The 21,915-nt window shown below is 34.2% G+C and overlaps 1 protein-coding gene across 2 annotated transcripts in view; it reads left to right on the forward strand.

The window, feature by feature from the left end:
* The window catches only part of Appl1 (adaptor protein, phosphotyrosine interacting with PH domain and leucine zipper 1), a 50,503-nt gene that overhangs the window by 19,629 nt on the left and 8,959 nt on the right, over window positions 1-21,915 (forward strand). Inside the window, exons 5-15 of one of the 2 annotated variants that reach the window (XM_027921561.2) lie at window positions 1,803-1,890; window positions 3,449-3,490; window positions 4,044-4,102; window positions 8,381-8,527; window positions 10,379-10,461; window positions 11,400-11,558; window positions 13,464-13,652; window positions 16,021-16,063; window positions 17,677-17,733; window positions 19,881-19,972; window positions 20,374-20,556. In XM_027921561.2, the coding sequence (XP_027777362.1) occupies window positions 1,803-1,890; window positions 3,449-3,490; window positions 4,044-4,102; window positions 8,381-8,527; window positions 10,379-10,461; window positions 11,400-11,558; window positions 13,464-13,652; window positions 16,021-16,063; window positions 17,677-17,733; window positions 19,881-19,972; window positions 20,374-20,556 (1,142 nt within the window). The remainder of the gene's footprint in view (window positions 1-1,802; window positions 1,891-3,448; window positions 3,491-4,043; window positions 4,103-8,380; window positions 8,528-10,378; window positions 10,462-11,399; window positions 11,559-13,463; window positions 13,653-16,020; window positions 16,064-17,676; window positions 17,734-19,880; window positions 19,973-20,373; window positions 20,557-21,915) is intronic. The other variant, XM_071618855.1, reaches the window with a different exon arrangement.

Here is a 21,915-nt window from a genome sequence, read left to right on the forward strand (position 1 = left end):
GCATGAAATATTTGATTTATCTGTTTGTTATGGATATTTTGGCTCTTTCCACCTTTTGGCTGGTATGAATAGTGCTGCTGTGATCATACATATTCAAGTTTGGTTTTTTTCAAACACCCATTTTCAGTTCTTTGAAGTATATGTCTAGGAGTGGGATTGCTTGGTTATATGGCAACTTTATGTTTATTTATTTATTTATTTTTCAGTTTTCAGTGGACACAACATCTTCATTTTATTTTTATGTGGTGCTGAGGATTGAACCCAGCACCCTGCGTATGCCAGGCAAGCGTGCTACCGCTTGAGCCACTCCCCAGCCCCTATGTTTTTGTTTTTGAGACAGGGGCTTGCTAAGTTGCCAAGGCTGGCCTGGAATGTACCTTTATGTTTAACTCTGAGAAATCACCAATTTTCACCAGTGCCCGTTCCATTTCATATCGCCACCTGCAACATTGGAGGGTTCTAGCTTTTCTACGTTCTTGCCAAAAATGGATTTTCCCCCCTTTTTCTTTTTAAATTAGAGTCATCTAAGTGGGTGTCATGTGGTATCTCATTATCATTTTGATTTGCATTTTCTTGATATTTAATGATATTGAGCATCTGTTCATGTGGTTATCAGCCATTTGTATATCTTCAGAGAAATGTCTATTTAGATTCTTTGCCCACTTTAAGTTGGGTTATCTGCCTTTTCATTATTGAGTTTTAAGAGTTCTGTATTCTAAATACAAGTTTCTTACTTAGGTAAGTAATTGGCAAACATTTGCTCTCACTCTATGGTTTACCTTTTCACATTCTTGATAGTATCCTTTGATGCATTAAAGTTTTTAATTTTGATGAAGTACAATTTATATTTTATATTTTATTTTGAAGTGTTTTTGTTATCATGTCTAAGAAATCATTGCCAAATTAAAACCACACTGAGATTTCATTTCACTCCAGTCAGAATGGCAATTTTCAAGAATACAAGTAATAATAAATGTTGACAAGAGACTGTAGGAAAAAAGTTACACTCATACATTGCTCATGGGACTGCAAACTGGTGCACCCACTCTGGAAAGCAATATGGAGATTCCTTAGAAAATTTGGAATGGAACTAATATTTGACCCACTTATCCCACTCCTTGGCACATACCTAAAGGATTTAAGCTGTGGAACCAACCTAGGTGCTCTTCAACAGATGAATGGATAAGGAAAAGGTGGTATATATACACAGTGGAATATTACCCAGCCATAAAGAAGAATGAAATTATGGCATTTGCTAGTAAATGGATGGTACTGGAGACTATCCCACTAAGTGAAATAAGCCAGTGCCAAAATACCAAAGGCCAAATGTTCTGTCTGATAGTAGATGCTAACACACCTGGGGGTGGGGGTGAATAAAAGTTTCCTGGATTAGACAAAGGTGAACAAAGGTAAGGGAGGTGGGATGGAAATCGGAAAGACAGTAGAATATATGACCAGTATAACTCCACATCATGTACAACCACAAGAATGGGAAGTTATATTCCATGTATGTATAATATGTCAAAATAAATTCTACTGTCATGTATAACTAAAAAGAACAAAAAGAAATTAAAAAAAAAATCATTGCCAAGTCCAGGATCACTTTAAGTTTTCTTTTAAGAGTTTTAAATGGATTTTTTTTTTTTTTTTTTTGCTATATGATACTTTGTATCACATTAATTTTAGTGTTTTTCGTGAAATGTATTAGTTTTTTTTAAAAAATAGATTGCTCTATAACGACATTTATTAATTATAAATGGTTTCTGTTAGTTATTTGGCCTTTTTTGTCTTTCTTTTACTAGCTTAGCTCTTGTCATGCTGTACTCTCAACTCAACTTGCTGATGCCATGATGTTCCCCATTACCCAGTTTAAAGAAAGAGATCTGAAAGGTATTGAAGTCAAGGGCTTGTATTTACTTTTGTCAGTTGCCAGAAGATCAATTCTTGTAAGATGCGTTTTACTTTATACCTAAACCATTTCAGACCACTGCCTGTGCCACTTTCACTATCATCAGTCACCAAACATTTATAGGAGCTTTTGATAGGTATTAAACTACATACTGACAAATACTAATATAAAGTATCCCTTTCCTGGAGAAATCCTAGAGAAAGAGATAGGTAAACATGTAATTAGGACACTGTCTCTCTTTTAATTAGGGAACGAGAAGGTTCTGTGAGGGCTCAGAGGAGAGTCAAGAAGGTGTCACCAAAGATGTGACATGAACATTGAACAATGAGAAAAAATGTGCCAGGATTAGAATCACTGTTAAGGGACTAGAATGCACAAACGTATGGCTGATATATATATATACACCTTGTTTTGAGGATAAGAAATTCAGTGTGACTGCAGTGTTGAATGTGTCAGGGCAAGGCAGCAGATAAATCTAGAATTAGATGGAACTAGATTATGCTAAAGATGTTGGACTTGAGTTTATGAACAAAGAGAAGCCAATGGAGGTCTTTTAGTAGTAAAGAGCCATAATCCTTTTGTATTTGGAGGATGGGATTGTGTGGATTTGGTGTGTAGGAGAATGGACTAAGAAGTTGTGAGGGTTCAATGAGGTATAACCAAGACCTGGATTAGGATAGTGGCACAGAGTATAGAGGTTTGTATGGGCATAGCAGAAGGTAGGGATGCCAGCACATCTAACAACCTATGACTTAGTAGTTTGTGGTTATTTTTTTTTTTTGCCAATTTAGGGTTACTAGATGATAAAAGGAGAGTTTTATAGAATTGGCTCTTATTATAATTTTTAAACTCTCATACAGGCTTATTTCCAAAATAGGGAAAAAAATTTGAACTAATGTGTCAGTGAATGGTAAAGTGTTTAAGATGGAATAAAGACCAATGGATTTTAGAGATGGAGTTAATAATTGCAATGATGCTCAAAAATGGACATCTCCAAGGTCAAGAAATAAGAATTATTTTCTCACAGTCTAAGGGTACTGAATGGCATTATCTTATTGATAAAATGTGCTTTGTTTCTCATTCAGCATTTGAAATTATTAGAGTCCTATATCCAAAAACCAAATTAGTAAATATCTAGATACTGGTACTGAGTCAAAATATTTACTTGTCTTAGTATTTGTAATGGGTTTTAAAATTTGTGTCATATTACTAATTTGTGACAAGTAGATTTTCTGGAAGTGTAAGTGTTGCTAATGATGGTAAATATACCAGACTAGCCGAAACACAGTGATTTTTTTTTTTTTTACTTTGAATGTGGAAGTATAAAATACTATTTAGAGTTTTAATTATAACTGAAGTAGCATTTATTGCTTTGCAAGCAAACTTTTTTTTTTGTGGTGCTAGGGATTGAACTCAGGGTCTCATTCACGCTAAGCAAGCACCCTATCACTGACCTATATCTCCAACCCTATAAACAAACTTTAATAAAGGTATTTTATAAATATGTTAAGCTGAAATTATTCTTTTAAACTTTTTCAGAAATACTGACATTAAAAGAAGTGTTTCAGATCGCTAGTAACGGTAAGCCCTGAATATTTTACATTATTTATTTTATTGATGCATTTATCAGTGTAATATCATGGGTGATTCTTTGTAATAGTTAAAAAAAATGAGTGTAATTAAAAGTTTGTGGTCATTATTTATATCAATGTTGTTACTTAAATATGCTATTTATAAGAAATAATTGTAAAGACAGTTACATCTTTTAGTTTATTATCTTTATAATGCCTAAAGAGGTGATACAGTATTTTACCTTCCTATTTTTGTATATATTCCAGTATTTCTTTAATGAGCATTTGCTGTTTTTGAACTAAAATACTTTGAAAAACTTTTAGTGGATTATTGTTTCCTTGGAATTAAATGTTGCTTTCATATACTAGTTAGATTAAGTAGACACATAGTTTACAGGAAAATTTGGCTGTGGGGAAATTTTGAACATTCTTATCAGGTGATAGGGAATTTTTTCCTTACTTTAGTATATGCCGAAAGATGCAGATGTGAAGACTATTTGAAGTATTTATACCTTTTGTAAAATACTATTGTATTATTGTTAACACTCATTTCTGCTTTCCAGATCATGATGCTGCAATTAACAGATATAGCCGATTGTCAAAAAAAAGAGAAAATGACAAGGTGTGATACGTACTTACTCCTTCAGTATCACAATTAATGATGATTTCATTAGGTGGTTCGGTGTTCCCAGTTTAAAAATAGTCAGTAGTTGATTTGTATGTTTTGCTATACTGCTCCTGCTCCTACTTTATTTTTTCCTGTTAGCTATTCAAAAACCTTTCTGATAATTTTTAGTCTCTAAATGAAATACTTTCCTTCTGCCAGAATTTGATAAATCATGAACATAAATGTGTAAATGATGATCAATATATAACATTGCCTCTTTTCGCTTTGTATTTTGATAACATTGCATATGTTCTGTTTTCATTTGGCCATGTATATAGAAATGAGACACAGTAATCAAAAAGTTGAATTGTTAAAGACCCAATTCCAATGAAGTTATTATGAGGCCCTCTTCATTTACTGGGAATATTTGTCCTCAAGGAGTGAATTTCTAGAAATATTACCTTATATTTGAAGAGAAAAACATTCAAGTAAAGATTAAAGAACAGCATATTAGCAATATCAGCTGAGTGCTCCTTAAAATCAGCTCTCTCCAGTGCCTAATCCAAGGTTTGATGTGTAGGCCTTATTGGATGCTTGAGAGTGAGTTGAGATATCTGTGCCTAGGACTTGGTGTCTGCAGTCTTGGTTGCAGCTGCCCAGAGAGGCACAGTAACTACTTGTGGGAATCCACAACTGAGTATGACTTACTATATGTTTTAGTCAGCCTTTTCACTGCTATAACCAAAAGACCTGACAAGAACAGTTAGAGGAGGAAAACTTTATTTATTTTTAATTTACTTTTTGGTTGTAGTGGACACAATACCTTTATTTTATTTATTTATTTTATGTGGTGCTAAGGATCAAACCCAGGGCATCGCATGTGCTAGGCAAATGCTCCACTGCTGAGCTACAACCCCAGCGAAGGAAAAATTTATTTTGAGGCTCACAGTTTTAGAGATCTCAGTCTATAGAAGGCCAACTCCATTCGTTGGGGCTACAGGTGAGGGACAACATCATGGTGGAAGAGTAGGATAGAGGAGAGCTGTTGGGGACATGGCACCAGGAAGCAAAGAGAGAGAGCCCTTCCCAAAGGCATGTCCCTAGGGACCCACCTCCTCCAGCCACACCCTAATTGCCTGCAGTTTCCACCCGGATTACTTCTCATCAGAGGATTAATGCACTGAGTTCATTAAAGCTCTCATAACCCAATCATTTCACCTCTGAACTTTCTTGCATTATTTCACACATGAACTTTTGGGGAAATGCCTTATAGCTAAACCATAACACTATGTAACAGTCACTGTGACAATAAAGAAAATGTTTCTCACACAAAGTTCAGTCCAAAGATCTGCTTTCCATTTCTAATTTTAGTTCAGAAATTATTTTATACTGCAAAAACTGATGAAGTATATACATTTCAAGATCTGCATTTTAGTCACTCTGCCTTATGGACATAGTTAAAAGCTCTAGAGTATAAAATTTGGCATGTTTTACATTACCTCTGGCTGTTACAAGTATTTTATTTTTAAATTTTTTTTTTAGTTGTAGATGGACACAACATCTTTATTTATTTATTTATTTATACATGGTGCTGAGGATTGAACCCAGTGCCCCATGTGAGGTAAGTGCTTAACCACTGAGCTACAACCTCAGCCCCACAAGTATTTTTTAAAAAATATTTCTCACCATTTTTAAAATTAAAGATGTATTGGGGATGGGGTTGTGGCTCAGTGGTAGTGTGCTCGCCTAGCATGTGTAAGGCCCTGGGTTCAATCATCAGCACCACATAAAAATAAATAAATAAATAAAGGTATTGTGTCCAACTACAACTAAAAAACAAATATTTTTTAAAAATATATTGAAGGAGGCTGGGGTTCGATCCTCAGCACCACATAAAATAAATAAATAAATAAAACAAAGATATTGTGTACATCTACAACAAAAAAATGTTTTAAAAAATGTATTGAGGGGCTGTAGTTGTGGCTTAGTGGTAAAACGCTTGCCTAGCATGTGTGAGGTAGTGGGTTCGATCCTCAGCATCACATAAAAATAAATAAATAAATAAAGGTATTGTATCCATCTGCAACTAAATTTTTTTTTTTTTAAATGTATTGGGTACCTACTGTATGACAAGCTGTATGTGGGGTACCTTGAGAGAACAATATGAGTAGGCTCCTGGAGGACAGGAGTGGATACTCCACATTTTATTGAAGGCTTTTGTGTGAATGCATACAATTAGTCCAGGTGTCAGAGTATAAGGATAATGAGAGTAAGAATTAATACCAGTTAAGTGCAGTAACAGAGGTTTTACTGAAATGTTGAGAGTTTTGGTGAATCAGGAATATTATTCTTTTAGGAGGTAGCATTTGCATTGAAGATCACTGTTAAGGGATTGCAACAAGGATATTACTTTAAAAAAAAAAAAAGCCTTTGCAGATGCATGTGGTAGAGTTGGGATAGTACAGAGGTTAAGAGCACTGGCTCTGGAGTCAGACTGGGAACAAAGCTCTGCCAATAATTTGCCTGAGGTCATGCACTTTTACTTAGTTGCAAGCCTCTATTTCATTATCAAAAACATCTCAATAATTGTGAAGATGAAATAGGTAATGCATGCAAAGTATCTGTCTCATAGCAAGTTTTCACTAAATTTTAGCCATAATTATGATGATGATGGTGTGAAGATAATCATTACAGTATGTTTGGAACACTGAATGTGTTTGGGGAGATAAGGCAGAAATGAAGGTAAAGTAGATTGGGGCCAGTATATTAATGACCTTGAAATCTGTGTTAGAGTGAGCAGCCACCAGAGAATTCTGTCAATAAGTAACATGATGTAGTTGTGTTACAGAAGAAAACACTAATGAAAATGTGAAGAGATTGAGACTAGAGGGAATTCAATGGGAAGAATTGGAATACTTTGCGAAGATTTTTTTTTTGGTGGGGGCGGGTATTGGGGATTGAACCCAGGGAAGATTAACTACTCAGCCACATCCTCAGCCCTTTTTGTATTTTATTAGAGACAGGGTCTTGCTGAGTTGCTTAGAGCCTTGCTAAGTTGCTAAGGCTGGCTTTGAACTCATAATCCTCCTGGCTCAGCCTCCTGAGTCAGTGGGATTAAAGGCACCACCATACCCAGCTAGTTTGTAAAGATATAATGAAGGCCTTGGCTCATGTTATTGAAAGAGGAGAGGAAGGAATACTTTTTGGAAGTATTTCATAAATAGAATTGATAAGGTCTTTAGTAGGAGGGGGAATAAAAAATAATGCCTAGGGGCTGGGATTGTGGCTCAGTGGTAGAGCATTCACCTAGCATGGGCGGGACCTGGGTTCGATCCTCAGCACCACATAAAAATAAAGGCATTGTGTTGTGTCCATCTACAGCTAAAAAAAATAAATATTAAAAAAAAATAATGCCTAGGTTATTTGGATGACTGAGGGTTTCTGGAGTAATTAAGAGAGGCAAGAAATAATGTAGGAGAGCAAATTTTGTGGGAAGGATACTGACCTGTACATTTCCAATGCATACACACATACACATATTACACACATAAACATATAAAGAACCCAGCTGGAGATGTTTTCCCCTTGGCATTTTCGAGTAAGGATCAGGGGGTTAAAAATTTGTGATTGCTGAGTCATTGGTATTTTGGAATATTCTTGGTACTTCATCAGGTATTCTAAGGAGAGGAGGAAAAGAGAAGAGCCTCATGCATGTTAATATAATAGATGCTCAATAAATACTTGTTGTCTGAATGAAAGAACCTAGGGGAGCACATGTATTCTAAGTATAAGTGAAGGAAGACAAGTAGAAGAGTAAGTGTGGTAGAGAGAGAGCCAGAAGGGGAGAATGTATGCTGTGAACTGATTGAGGTTAAAACTAATGGTGAAGTTAGTAACAAACCATTGTGTGCCTTTCCTCCATGTAGACTTTCTTTGCCATGCTTAGTTTAGATATTTACTTTCTTGGTTACATGCAAATATGCATTTTATAAATTATGTGGTTGGTAGTGAAACAAGAAAATCAACTTATTATGTTGAAGAATTTCTAATAGACCAGAAAACTGTTCAGTTGCTAGTGATATATATTCCTTGGTAGGCTCTTCCCCATAGCCACCATGGAAGATAATTTAAAAGTAAGGAAATAAGGGCTGGGGATATAGCTCAGTTGCTAGATTGCTTGCCTCACATGCACAAGGCCCTGGGTTCAACTCCCAGCACCACAATAAATAAATAAATAAATAGAGAGATAAATATAAGGAAATAATACTATTTTTTAAATCTTTTCATTCAAAGGTGAAATATGAAGTAACAGAAGATGTGTATACTTCCAGAAAAAAACAGCACCAGACCATGATGCATTATTTTTGTGCATTAAATACTCTTCAATACAAGAAGAAGATAGCATTGTTAGAACCTCTACTTGGGTACATGCAAGCTCAGGTAAATACTATATATATATATATATATATTTTTCATGGTGCTGAGGATTGAGACCTAGGATCTTGCATGTGCTAGACAAGTGCTCTACCACTGTGCTAAATCCTCAACTCCTGTGCTGTTTTGGTATAACTGAAAAGCTTTACATTAAGGCACACATCTGTAATCCCAGTGGCATAGGAGGCTGAGGCAGAAGGATCATGAGTTCAGAGCCAGCCTTAGCAAAAGCGAGGCACTAAGCAACTCAGTAAGACCCTGTCTCTAAATAAAATACAAAATAGGACTGAGGATGTGGCTCAGTGGTCAAGTGCCCCTGAGTTAAATCCTTGGTACCCACACCCCACCAAAAAAAGCTTTGTGTCAAGCTTGGTATTTATATTAAATTATTAAATGTATTATAAACTGTTCTTTTAAAAAAAATTTTTTAATTGTAGTTGGACACAATATCTTTATTTTTATTTCTATGTGGTGGTGCTGAGGATTAAAGCCAGAGTCTCACACGTGCTAGGGGAGCGCTCTACCGCTGAGCCACAACCTCAGCCCCCCTGATCAGTTTTTTAAAAAATATGTATATTTTAGTTGTACTTGGACATAATACCTTTATTTTATTTATTTTTATGTGGTGCTAAGGATCGAACCCAGGGCCTTGCACGTGCTAGGTGAGCGCTCTACCTCTGAGCCACAATCCCAGCCCCATAAACTATTCTTAACATACTCATTTGTGTCTTGGTTTTCTTCATTTATTTATTTGCATAGTGCTAGGGATCAAATCCATGGACACATGCATGCTAGGCAAGTGCTGTTATCACTGATCTACATCCCTAACCCTTTTTATTTTATTTTGAGACAGGGTTTTTTCTAAGTTGCCCAGGGTGGCCTCAGACTTGCTATCTTCCTGCCTCATCCTATCAAGTAATTGGGATTCTGGGCATATCAACTGTGCCCAGTGTGTTTGGGTTTTAAAAAGTAATAAAGATTTCAATATTTTGGACTAAATGATACCATTTACGTTATATTTAGACCCTGTACACCACAGTTGGGGATAGAAAGCAGAAGCTAAATGAATTCCAAAGTTATATCTATTGCTATTCTACCCCTCCTTGCTTCATAATAGATCTGAAAGAGAGTGAACAAATTTGTGTGTCCCATGTTCCTTGTACACTTTCTGAGTTTAAAGTAATAGATGAACTCTCAAGTGCCCAAAGAGACGTGCATCAGGAAGGATGCTAGGAAACTGAGTTTGGGGTGATATAGTATGTCAGTCCCTTAAAAATCAGGGGTTTAGGGGTGGGGATGTGGCTCAAGCGGTAGCGCGCTCACCTGGCATGCGTGCGGCCCGGGTTCAATCCTCAGCACCACATACAAACAAAGATGTTGTGTCCACCGAAAACTACAAAATAAATAAATATTAAAAAAAAAAAAAAATCAGGGGTTTAAAGAAATTTGAAGATCCTTCAGTTTTAAGAGTATTTTCTGTTCCTCAGATTTAAAACTTATCTTTGTAGTAAATATGAAATAGTTTATCTATATGATTTGTTTGAAAATGCTTCAAAATTTATTTTCATTTTCATAAATTGTTTAGCATATATCAGTTTGTGTGTGTGTGTGTGTGTGTGTATATATATATATATATATATATATATATATATATATATAAATAATTTGTTCACTTAAATATTCTCAGTGACTCTTTGCGTAGTAGAAGTTGTAAACTGAAACCTGTATTACACAAATGGAATAATCCTTTGGTTTTTATTTAACCATGTATCTTAGAGATTTTTTTTATGTGATTGACTGAAGTATTCTTTTATGTATGTTTGTGTTGTTTGATCCTCCATTCCTCCTCTTCCCCAGATAAGTTTCTTTAAGATGGGTTCTGAAAATCTCAATGAACAGTTGGAAGAATTTTTAGCTAATATTGGAACAAGTGTACAGAAGTAAGTATTTTTCCCTTAAAATTGAAAATGAAATGATGTGAATAAGTTAACGGCTAAATGCTATAACTTAAAAATACTTACAACTTAATTTCTTTTCTTTCTTTTTTTTTTTAAAGACCTTTATTTTATTTATATGTGGTGCTGAGACTCAAACCCAGGGCCTCACACATGCTAGGCAAGTGCTCTTACCACTGAGCCACAACTCCAGCCCCACAACTTAATTTCTTGAGGAAGTATTTTCCCTAACTTGAGAGTGTTTCTCCCACAGCTTATGGATTCTTCTTGGTTTTTTAAATCATCTTTTCCCTAGAATGTAAACTGAATTTTATAACTGTGTCAAATTTGACAGTAATTTTAATGATACAGAACTAGCTTTTATGTCTGAATAAAACAGACTTATAATAATAATTAATTGTAAGTGAAATTATCTTTAAACTCCAAATTGTGGGGATTGCTTGGGATATTACTAATTAAATGTCGTTTTCCAAGCCATGAAACCTGAGAGAGAGAAAACATTGTTCTACATTCTGATCAGGTTCAAAAGTCTGAGCAGTAATGTGATCATTCTGAGGTATGGAGAGAGATAAAAATGAAAATGATTTTTTTTCCTGTCCTGAGGATCAAACCCAGGGCCTTATGCATGCTAGGCAAGTGCTACACCACTGAGTTACATCCCCAGCTCTGAAAAAATAAATACTGTTTTTAAGACATAAGACAGAAGTCAGGCTTTCAGTGTAACTTCATTAGTTTTGAATTTAGTATTGTTTCCAAAATATCTAAAATGTAAAGCTGTAGAAAATGCATTTATGTCGCTTTAACCACCTGTGCCACAGATTATCTCTTTTTAAAAAATATGTACAAAACAAATATACAGGTAAACATGATTGGTAAGAAGTTCTTTGTTGGTGTGGCTTGCTGTAAATATTCTGTTCTGTTAGTGTTCGCAGGGAAATGGACAGTGATGTAGAGACCATGCAGCAGACAATAGAGGATTTGGAAGTAGCCAGTGACCCTTTATATGTGCCTGACCCAGACCCCACAAAATTTCCTGTTAATCGAAACTTAACCCGAAAGGCTGGATACCTTAATGCTAGAAAGTAAGAAAACTAGTTATTTTCATGCATTGTATATCATCTTACATATATATATATATATATATATATATATAAAATATTAATTTGGTATTATCAATATAATATATCCTGCCAAATTGTTTTGATTTTATTAGAGGTTGAACCTTTTTAGTGATGTTAGTATTTATGTGAACTTGTTGATAAGGTACATGAATGAAAACCTTTCTACCTAGATAGTTATTGAATAATGTGGATTTTTAAGAAAAATTTATTGTTCTAATTGGGTGTATATGACAGCAGAATGCATTTTGATTCATTTGATTCATTCTACACAATTGCAGCACAAATTTCTCTGGTTGTACATGATGTAGTGTTGCACCATATGTGCAGTCATACATGTACCTAGGGTAATGATGTTCATCTCATTCAACCATCTTTCCTGCCCCTTTGCCCCGTATCTCCCCTCCCTTCCTTTTGCCCAATCATAGTTCCTCCATTTTTGCCATTACGGATCAGCATCCACTTATCAGAGAGAACATTTGGCCTTTGGTTTTTGGGATTGGCTTACTTCACTTAGCATGACATTCTCCAACTGCATCCATTTACCTGCAAATGCCATAATTTTATTCTCTTTTATTGCTGAGTAAAATTCCTTTGTGTTTATATACCACAGTTTCTTTATCCATTCATCTATTGAAGGGCATCTAGGTTAGTTCAACAGTTGTGAATTGAGCTGCTATAAACATTGATGTGGCTGCATTACTATAGTTTGCTGATTTTAAGTCCTTTCAGTATGGACCAAGGAATGGGATAGCTGGGTCAAATGTTGGTTCCCTTCTAAGTTTTCTAAGGAATCTCCAAACTGCATTCCAGATTGCTGGTGGTACTCCAAATTGGCACAACCAGTGTGTGAATGTGCCTTTTCCCGCACATCATCACCAACACTTACTGTTATTTGTATTCTTGATATCTGCCATTCTGACTGGTGTGAGATGAAATCTTAGTTTTAATTTGCATTTCTCTAATTACTAGAGACGTTGAACATTTTTTCATATATTTGTTGATCAATTGTATATCTTCTTCTGTGAAGTGTCTGTTCAGCTCCTTAGCCCATTTATTGATTAGATTGTTTGGTTTTTTTTTTTTTTTTTTGAGTTCTTTATATATCCTGGAGATTAGTGCTTTATCTGATGTGTGTCTGTGGCCAATAATTGCTCCCAAAATGTAGGCTCTCTCTTCACCTTATTCTTTCTTTTGCTGAGAAGAAGCTTTTTAGTTTGAATCCATCCCAATTATTGATTCTTGATTTTATTTCTTGTGCTTTAGGAGTCTTGTTAAGGAAGTTGGGGCCTAATCTGTCATGATATTTATTGGATAATTTGAATTTATTGAATAGATCTTTATTGAATAATTGAATTTATTTATTGAATATTGAATTTATTGAATAAATATTTATTGAATAATTTGGAATTAAAAAATGAAACCAATTTAAGTTTAAATCTATTATAATATGAGTGCTGTTAATGTCATTTATCGTATTTTATATATAATTACAAAATCAAGTCAAATTTTAGTTTTCACCTGAAGATAGGATGAAATGGGTTAACCCTAAGAATAAAATAAATTCTTCTTTTGTTTTGAATTTATCTCTTTTGAATATTGAAATATAACTTACTTTTTATGGACCATGATTACATAGCTGCAATTTGATAATTTCCAGCCTTATTTTGGAAAAGGTACATTCACATGAGCGAGTCAATATGAGTAAATTCGTTTTAGGAGACTGAAAAACCGATGTTTATATTTTCTTTGCACTCTGGTAACTTTTTTGCAAGCTGGTTCTTTGTAACATGCTTTATCTTGTTTCTGGATGATAAGGTGATTTTAGGTATGTCATTATTAAAGTATGAATGTATTCTCTTCATTTAGTAAAACAGGCTTGGTGTCGTCTACCTGGGATAGACAGTTTTACTTCACACAGGGTGGAAACTTAATGAGTCAAGCCCGTGGCGATGTAGCAGGAGGCCTGGCCATGGACATAGACAACTGTTCAGTGATGGCTGTGGACTGTGAAGACAGGCGATACTGTTTTCAGATCACCTCTTTTGATGGGAAAAAGTTGGTATTTTTCTACTATTAATAAAATTTATAATATTTTAAATTACTGAAATGCAGGATAATTCCTTTTTATCCAGAAATGTCATGAACATTTTAGACTCAGCATATATATTATGATAATTTGCTTCCCCCGCATCCTGCCCGGAACACTGGGGATTAAACTCAGAGGTGCTCATCCACTGAGCTACATCCCCAGCCCTTTTAAATTTTTTTATTTTGAAACAGAGTCTCACAAAGTTACCCAGACTGACCTCTGACCTCAAACTTGATCCCCCTGACTCAGCCTTCTAAGTTGGTGATATTACTAAGCATGTGCCACTGCACCCTGCTAAGATAGTTTGCTTTTTAATCTTATAGAAATGAGTTGAATTTTAATTTTTAACATCATTAAATTATTTCTTTGAGGTTGTTGAAACCAGGTTAAATGGTAAATACCATGATTCCATGTTAAGAGACTGGTCACTGAAAATCCCGCATTCTATGGGGAAGACAGCCCAAGTTAATTAAGAGTATCAAGTGTGCGGTTGCAAAGATCAAAGCCTGGATTCATTACTCTCTGATCTTAGATGAGTTCCTTAACCCTTCTGATCTCCATTTTTCTACATGTAAAATGTAGGTAGGGAGTTGTAATTTCTACTTTATAAATTGAGAGGAATAGAAATCTAGCATGTGTGTGACCAGCATATGATAGATGCTAACAATAGTGTTATTTTTAAATGTTAATCATATACTCCTGATCGGATTATTTTCTCCATTAATATTTATTATGCCCCTAAGAAAAATTCTATTATCTTTCTATTAAATGAGAATCTAGTCAGGTACAGTGGGGCAGCAGTTCGGAAGGCTGAGGCAGGAGGATTGTGAGTTCAGAGCAACTTAGCAAGACCTTATCTTAAAATATAAGAAAGGGTTGGGGATATGGCTCAGTGGTTAAGTGCCCTGGAAATCCTCTGTATTACCAAAAAAAAAAAAAAAGGAATCTATAGTAGTGTTTAGAACACAATTTCTGAAAAGTACAGAGAAAAAAAGAGTATGGTGGGGGGGATGTAATCTCATTAACAAGAAGCAACAGTTAGCTTTTTTGTTTGTTGCCTTCCAGTTTTTATCCTGAATACATTTTTTTTAATAAGTGAAGAAATATTGTGATGTACATTACTTATAAAAACATTTCATAATGGCTACATTAATCTTTTTAAGGACAGATATTATATTTTAAACATTTTCCTAAGGATAGATACTTAGGGTAGCTGTGATTTTTTTTTTTTTTTTTCCCCTATGTAATTAAAATATTGACCATTGAAGGGCTGGAGTTGTAGCTCAGACATGCTTGCCTAAGCATGTGTGAGGCGCACTGGGTTCAATTCTCAACACCACATATAAATACAATAAAGGTCCATCAACAACTAAAAAAAAATATATAAAAAAAAATTGACCATTGAGCTTTCTTAACTTTTGGAGCAGCCTCTGGATTCCATAAAAGTCATTTTCCCTCCTATATTTATGCACATTAATATATTATGGGGTTAGGGATGTGGCTTAGTGGAAGACTAGTTGCCCAGTTGCTTGGTGGAAAAAAAATTATGAAAATAAGTAAATAAATTCAACCTTTACCCCTTAACAAAAAGACATTTATGGCACACTGTCTTCTACCAAAATGTTTGTAGTTCATATTCATTAAATGGTTTAATATTCCTTCTACAAACATACAGTGAATGCCAATTCTGTGTGTTATCACACTAGGCGTCCCTATGTTCGTTTATTGAAATCACCAAATTGTTAATGTTATTAACAGTACTTAAATTTTTATATTTTTAGTTTTTTGCTAATGCTTAACATTTGCCAATTTACATTTCCTGGTGTGATGTAAAATTAGTAAAAATTATTTCTTTTAAAATATTACTAAAAAATAAATATTAAAAATAAAATTAAAAAAATAAAGTATTAACAGTTATTTTGAAAAGCCAAATATTGCTGTGAATCATATGTTGAAATTTTTATTTAACTCTATTAAAGGAGAAACTATCAATAATGAAGTTAGTATTTTCCCTGGATTTCATAAAAGTCATTTTCCCCCTGTATTTATGCACATTAAGATATTAATGTAGGATCACTGATATATGATAAACACCAGAAGTTTGAAATGTATTGTCTTAAAGTGTACTTTCATGGTCTTATCTTTCTAGGATCAGTGCCTATTTCCATTTTGGCACATCTTGCATAGATAGCCAAAATTAGAGTTGTTAAAAGTATTAGTCCTAATGCCTTTGGTGGTTTTCCTTTCCTAAAATACTCTTGGTTGTGGTGTTTGTTTTTTTCTTTTTCTTTTAAAAAGTTAAGGCTGAAACTTTTTTCTTTTATTTTTCTTCAGATCTTCAATTTTGCAAGCAGAGAGTAAAAAAGACCATGAAGAGGTAAAAGTTTAGTTAATTTCTTCAGCAACATTTAAAAATACTTTTCTGAGGACAAAACATACTAATTGTCCATTATACAAATTTTGGAAAACCCTAGTTAAATTTAAAAATGTTTATTTTTCAAGTCTTGTTCCAAAGCAGTATTCTTAAGTTTCTCATAGAATTTTATAGTTGGAGACGCCTTAAAGATCATGTCTCTGCCATCTTAAAGGCTCAAATTCAGCAACAACCTTGTGTCTGTTGTCTTCTGGTAGGCTGTCAGTATCATGTGGTAACAGTTTAATTTATTCTCTTCTCATACCAATCCCTTGAGATGCTATTTGCTGCTCTAAGAACATAGTAGCAGCAGATGTGGCATGGCAGAACACAATGAAAAATTAAAACCTTGGGGAAATGAAAGATAGAAAAACGAAAATTTGGGAGTCTCTGTTCTTCCTCACAATGCTTTTAGTTTTGGCTCCATTTTTATTACTAGTACACCAAAAAGGAGGTAAGGTACTACTAAGAACTGATACTTCAAAAACTTTACCTTGTATAGGGCTGGAGATGTGGCTCAAGCGGTAGCGCGCTTGCCTGGCATGCGTGCAGCCCGGGTTCGAACCTCAGCACCACATACAAAGATGTTGTGTCCGCTGAAAACTAAAAATAAATAAAAAAATAAATATTTAAAAACAAAACAAAAACTTTACCTTGTGAAATATTCTTCCGTGAAAATGCAGCATAACTTGATTTTGAGACTTTTTATCTAATTATAATTGTATTGTAAGATAAAGTTGGAAATTATGTAGAGATCTACTTTTATTTATTTTTCCTGGGAAAGAATTCACATTAAAACTTGTTTTTGGTGCCTGAGGAACACAGATAAATATCTCTGCCCTCTGCATGGTTTACCAAACAATATATTAGTTTAGTTTAATGAGGCCCATCAGGCACTGGGATCCTCTTGAGAGTGAAACAGAAGTTGTAGAACAGAGAGTGTTTTCTATGTTGAAAGAAGGGAGATTTTATATATATATATGCATGCTTAACATTTGCCAATTTACATTTCCTGGTGTGATGTAAAATTAGTAAAAATTATTTCTTTTAAAATATTACTAAAAATTAAATATTTAAAAAAAAAAAAATATATATATATATATATATATATTTTTTTTTTTTTTTTTTCACCAGAAAGATATTTATCTCTCAATTTTTGAATTAGGATATCAGAGTTCAGACTGTGTTGTCTGGTGGGGATTAAGGGTGGGAGTAATATAAAAAGATATAGATTATTAAATAATAATTTAACACAATTGCTATACTTTTTATTTTCTGTGTGAAATAAATTTAGGACCTTTAAAATTATAAATGTGAATGTTCTCTTATGTGCACATGGTTATGCCAGGTGTTTTTTGTTTTGTTTTTGGTGCTGGGGACTGAGCCCAGGGCCTTGTATGTGGTAAATTATTATGTGTTCTACCACCTCTACTCCCTCCGGTTCCAAGGTGTTTTCTTATTAAAGAAGATTATATATTTATTCTAATTAAACTTTTATTTAGTTGCTTATTGAACATTGTCCTTTAGAAATTTGTTGAAAAAAATTAATCATATTTTTCTGTTTTTTCCTTTTGCAGTGGATTTGTACAATAAACAATATATCTAAACAAATATACTTAAGTGAAAATCCAGAGGTAATATTTTTGTTTTATGTTGCCCAGATCTAGTACAATTGAATAATAATTCTTTGGCTTACATGGTTTCTATTAATTGTGTCATAATTTCTCAAGTTCTATAATCTTTTAATTTGACTTTGGGTAGCTTACTGTATCATGTATGTTATGAGTGTCTGATTTTCCTAGAACAATAAATTATTTCAAAAGGTAGTGAAATTGTGCCAGATGTGGTGGTGCATAGCTATAATCTCAGCATCTCTGGAAGCTGAGGCAGGAGAATCACAAATTTGAGGTTAGTCTAGGCAACTGAGAAAGACCCTGTCTCAAATAAAAAAAGGGTTGGAATGGAGTGCTGCGAGTGTACCCCTGGGTTCAATTCCCAGTATTGCAAAAAACAAAAACAAAACACTAGGGACTGGGTTTGTAGCTCAATGGTACAGTGCTTGCCTAGCACGCGTGAGGCACTGGGTTTGAGCCTCAGAATCACATAAAAAATAAAAATATTGTGTCCATCCACAACTAATAAAAAAAAATTTTTTTTTTAATCAATACTAACTGAAAACAAAACCTTTGATTTTAGTAACTTGATTTCCTGCCAATATAACTTTTTCTTCTTATAAAGTAACTTTGGAACAACAAAAAATAATATGCAAATTAAAGCTGGGTGTGATATCACATGCTTGTAATCCCAATGACTCTGGAGGCTGAGATCAGAGGATTGAAAGTTCAAGGCCAACCTCATCAATTTAGGGAGGACCTAAGCAATGAGACCTTATCTGAAAATAAAAAGGGCTGGAGATACAGCTCAGTGGTAAAGTGCCCCTGTGTTAAAATCCCCAGTATCCTCCCAATCCCCCCAAAAGCAAATTGAATTATTTATTATTGCCTAGGGAATACAATTAGATTTGAATAATTCAGACTTAGAGTTTTTTCTTGCCAATTATCAGAACTCTAATTGTTAATATTTTCAGGTAATCCAGAATTATAATATCTATATTAAGGAGAATAGCAATTTGGATCAATTTGTGCCATTATAATATTTGTATTTTTGCAGTGAGGCACAGAAATAGAAAACTGTTTTGTTGTTTTCCTAATTTAAAGTTTTTCTTTCTTCCTTCCTCCCTTCCCTCCCTTCCTTACTTTTCCTCTTCCCTTTCCTTCCTCCCTACCTTCCTTCTCTTTTTCCTTTTCCTTCCTTCCTTCCTAGAAATTTTATCCTTGCACATGCTTGTGTAAACATTCTACTACTGAGCTACAAACTGTAGCCCTTAATGACCATTTTGTTTGTGGTAAAAACATGAAATTTAACATCATTACTTTTTTTAAGTGTGTATAGAATAACACTGACTATTTACGCATTGAAGCAGATCTCTAAATATCATTTTCATGTAGCTGGTATTTTAAGTAAATAATAAGTTAAAATACTACTAGAGCTAGGCATGGTGGTGCATGCCTGTAATCCCAGCAACTTGAAAGGCAGAGGCAGAAAGATCTCAAGTTCAAAGCCAGCTCAGCAACTTAGCGAGGCCCTAAACAACTCAGTGAGACCCTATCTCTAAATAAAATGTAAAAAAAGGGCTGGGATGTGGTTCAGTGGTTAAGTGTCCCTGAGTTCAATCCCCAGTACAAAAAAAAAAAAAAGTAATAATACTAGAAATCTTTCTCACTTTAAAGTTTTGAAAATATCCATGATAACTTTATAAATTAATAAGCTTATAGATATTTCTGAATATAAATATATTATGAAAACTTTACCAGCAAAGTTACAAAATAATAACTCATTTTGTGAAATTTCCTATACCTTCTAAATTCCTGTGTTCAACAAATGTATTGAATGTCCATAGTGCTAGTGACTGCTTGGTTCTAGCATTACAAATCTTAATTAAAGATACTTAGTAGTTAAAAATTTGTAGAAAAACCAATATTTTACACATTATACATATTAGTAGAGAGTAATCATACTTTTTTTAGATTATAAGAAGCAATAGGAAACTTTAGTTTATAGTTTTATGCCATAATAGTAAGAGAAGACAACGTAGAACTACTTTAGAAGTTTTACTTCATATTTTAGTGTAACTCAGAAGCCTTCTGACAATTCAGAATTATGTTCAAATATTTGGTTTCTCATAAGACTAATATTTGTCCTTTAAAAAAAATCACAATAGGAAACTGCTGCACGAGTAAATCAGTCAGCTCTGGAAGCTGTTACTCCTTCCCCTTCTTTTCAGCAGAGGCATGAGAATCTGCGGCCAGCAGGGTAAGTTACCACACTTGAGTTATTTAAAGAACTATATGGGCTATTTAAAGTCTTCATGAGCACTTTGATTTTAGCAGTGCTACGTAACATTAATAAATAGTTCCCTTAACAACAGAGAAAGTCTATCTTCAGAATGGTAAATTCATCAGTAAGAGTGCTAAGTAAATGATGATTTCAAATTTCCTTAGTGTTTTCAACTAAATCTCTAGATAGAGGTGATTTTTTTTAGTTTAATAATTGAAAAGAAAGAAGTCTGTTGTTAGGTACCTATGATTTGGGATTGTGTTTTTATTGAAATTTGCTTTACTGTCTCATTGAGTTAAAACAGTTTTTTTTCATAGTTTGTTCAATTTCCAAAAGAAAACTAAAGGCAGTGCTTTCTTGTTTTCCTTTGTGCTTAGACAATCTCGGCTACCAACAGCTCGAACCAGCAGTTCAGGATCTTTAGGATCTGAGTCCACAAATTTGGCTGCCCTTTCTCTAGATTCTCTTGTTGCCCCAGACACCCCAATACAGTTTGACATAATTTCTCCTGTGTGTGAAGATCTGCCTGGCCAGGCCAAAACTTCTGGCCAGGGAGGCAGGTGAGTGATGGCCTGTAAGGTTTATAATTCCAATTTTGCATTTGAGAGTCATCTCTCACATATGTGCACATATATAATTTTAGTAGGAAAGAATTATACAGGTTTTTCAGTTCATCTTTCTCAATAAAGATAATTTAATTTAAAAAATACTTAAGTCTGAATTGCTTATCAGGTCTATTTCTTGGGTATTTACTGTGACAAGAAGAAAGTTGAGAGTTGTATCTTTCAGTTATAACACTTAAATTCTTAAAGGCAATATATGTGCTATAGGTGTATTAAAAACATCTTGTATCAGAATAAGAAATCTTTAGGAAGATAAAAAAAACTTATCACTACTATGAATTATTAATGATTCATGTTTTGTTTATATAAGGAGAAAGTCCTATCAAAGCAGTTAAAATTTTCCTTTGGCTTTGGATGAAGAAAATGTGACTTATGGCAAAATCATTTATTAAATAGCTTGGGTATTTAATAAATTAATAATAGGTAGGTATGGTGGTTCATACCTATAATCCCAGTAACTCAGGAGGATCTCCATTTCAAAGCTTGCCTCAGCAATTTATCAAGACCCTGTCTCAAAAAATTTAAGGGCTGAGATTGTAGCTCAGTGGTTAAATGCCCCTGGATTCAATCCCTGGTACCAAAACCAAACCAAAACAAAAGTTGATAATAAATTAATTTGGATATACAAAGCTGTGACCAAGAAAAGTCATTTATATTTGGTCACAGAAATATACTTAGCATTTGATATAATATAATAGGCCAGGAATATATTAAAGAGATTAGATTCCTGTTACCTTAGTACCAATATTATTTTAGATCCACTTAGCTCTCTGTTTCTAAGACCTGCTTTAAATGGTATCCTTCTTCCTTCATTGTGGGTGGGCTAAAAGCCAAGCACACTAAGGAGAGAGTTTTTTTAGCTTCTTTCTCTAGTTCACTTTTCTTCTTGCGTTGTTACTTATGCCTTAAGAAATCCAGGGTTTTTTTGTTTTTTAAAGAGAGAGAAAGAGAGTTTTTTTTAATATTTATTTTCCAGTTTTTTCGGTGGACACAACATCTTTATTTTTATGTGGTGCTGAGGATCGAACCCAGACCCCCGCCCCGCGCATGCCAGGCAAGCGCACTACCGCTTGAGCCACATCCCCAGCCCCCAGGGTTGTTTTTTTTTTTATGGTGCTACAGATCAAACTTAGGGCCTTGAGCATCCTAGACAAGAACTATTACCACTGAGCTGTACCTTAGACTTGGGAAATACAGGTATAAACTAGAAAATGTTTATATCTTGGGCTGGGGTTGTGGCTCAGTGGTAGAGCACTTGCCTACCATGTGTGAGGCACTGGGTTTGATCCTCAGCAC

Source organism: Marmota flaviventris, chromosome 1 (assembly GCF_047511675.1).
Source record: "Marmota flaviventris isolate mMarFla1 chromosome 1, mMarFla1.hap1, whole genome shotgun sequence".
NCBI lineage: Eukaryota > Metazoa > Chordata > Mammalia > Rodentia > Sciuridae > Marmota > Marmota flaviventris.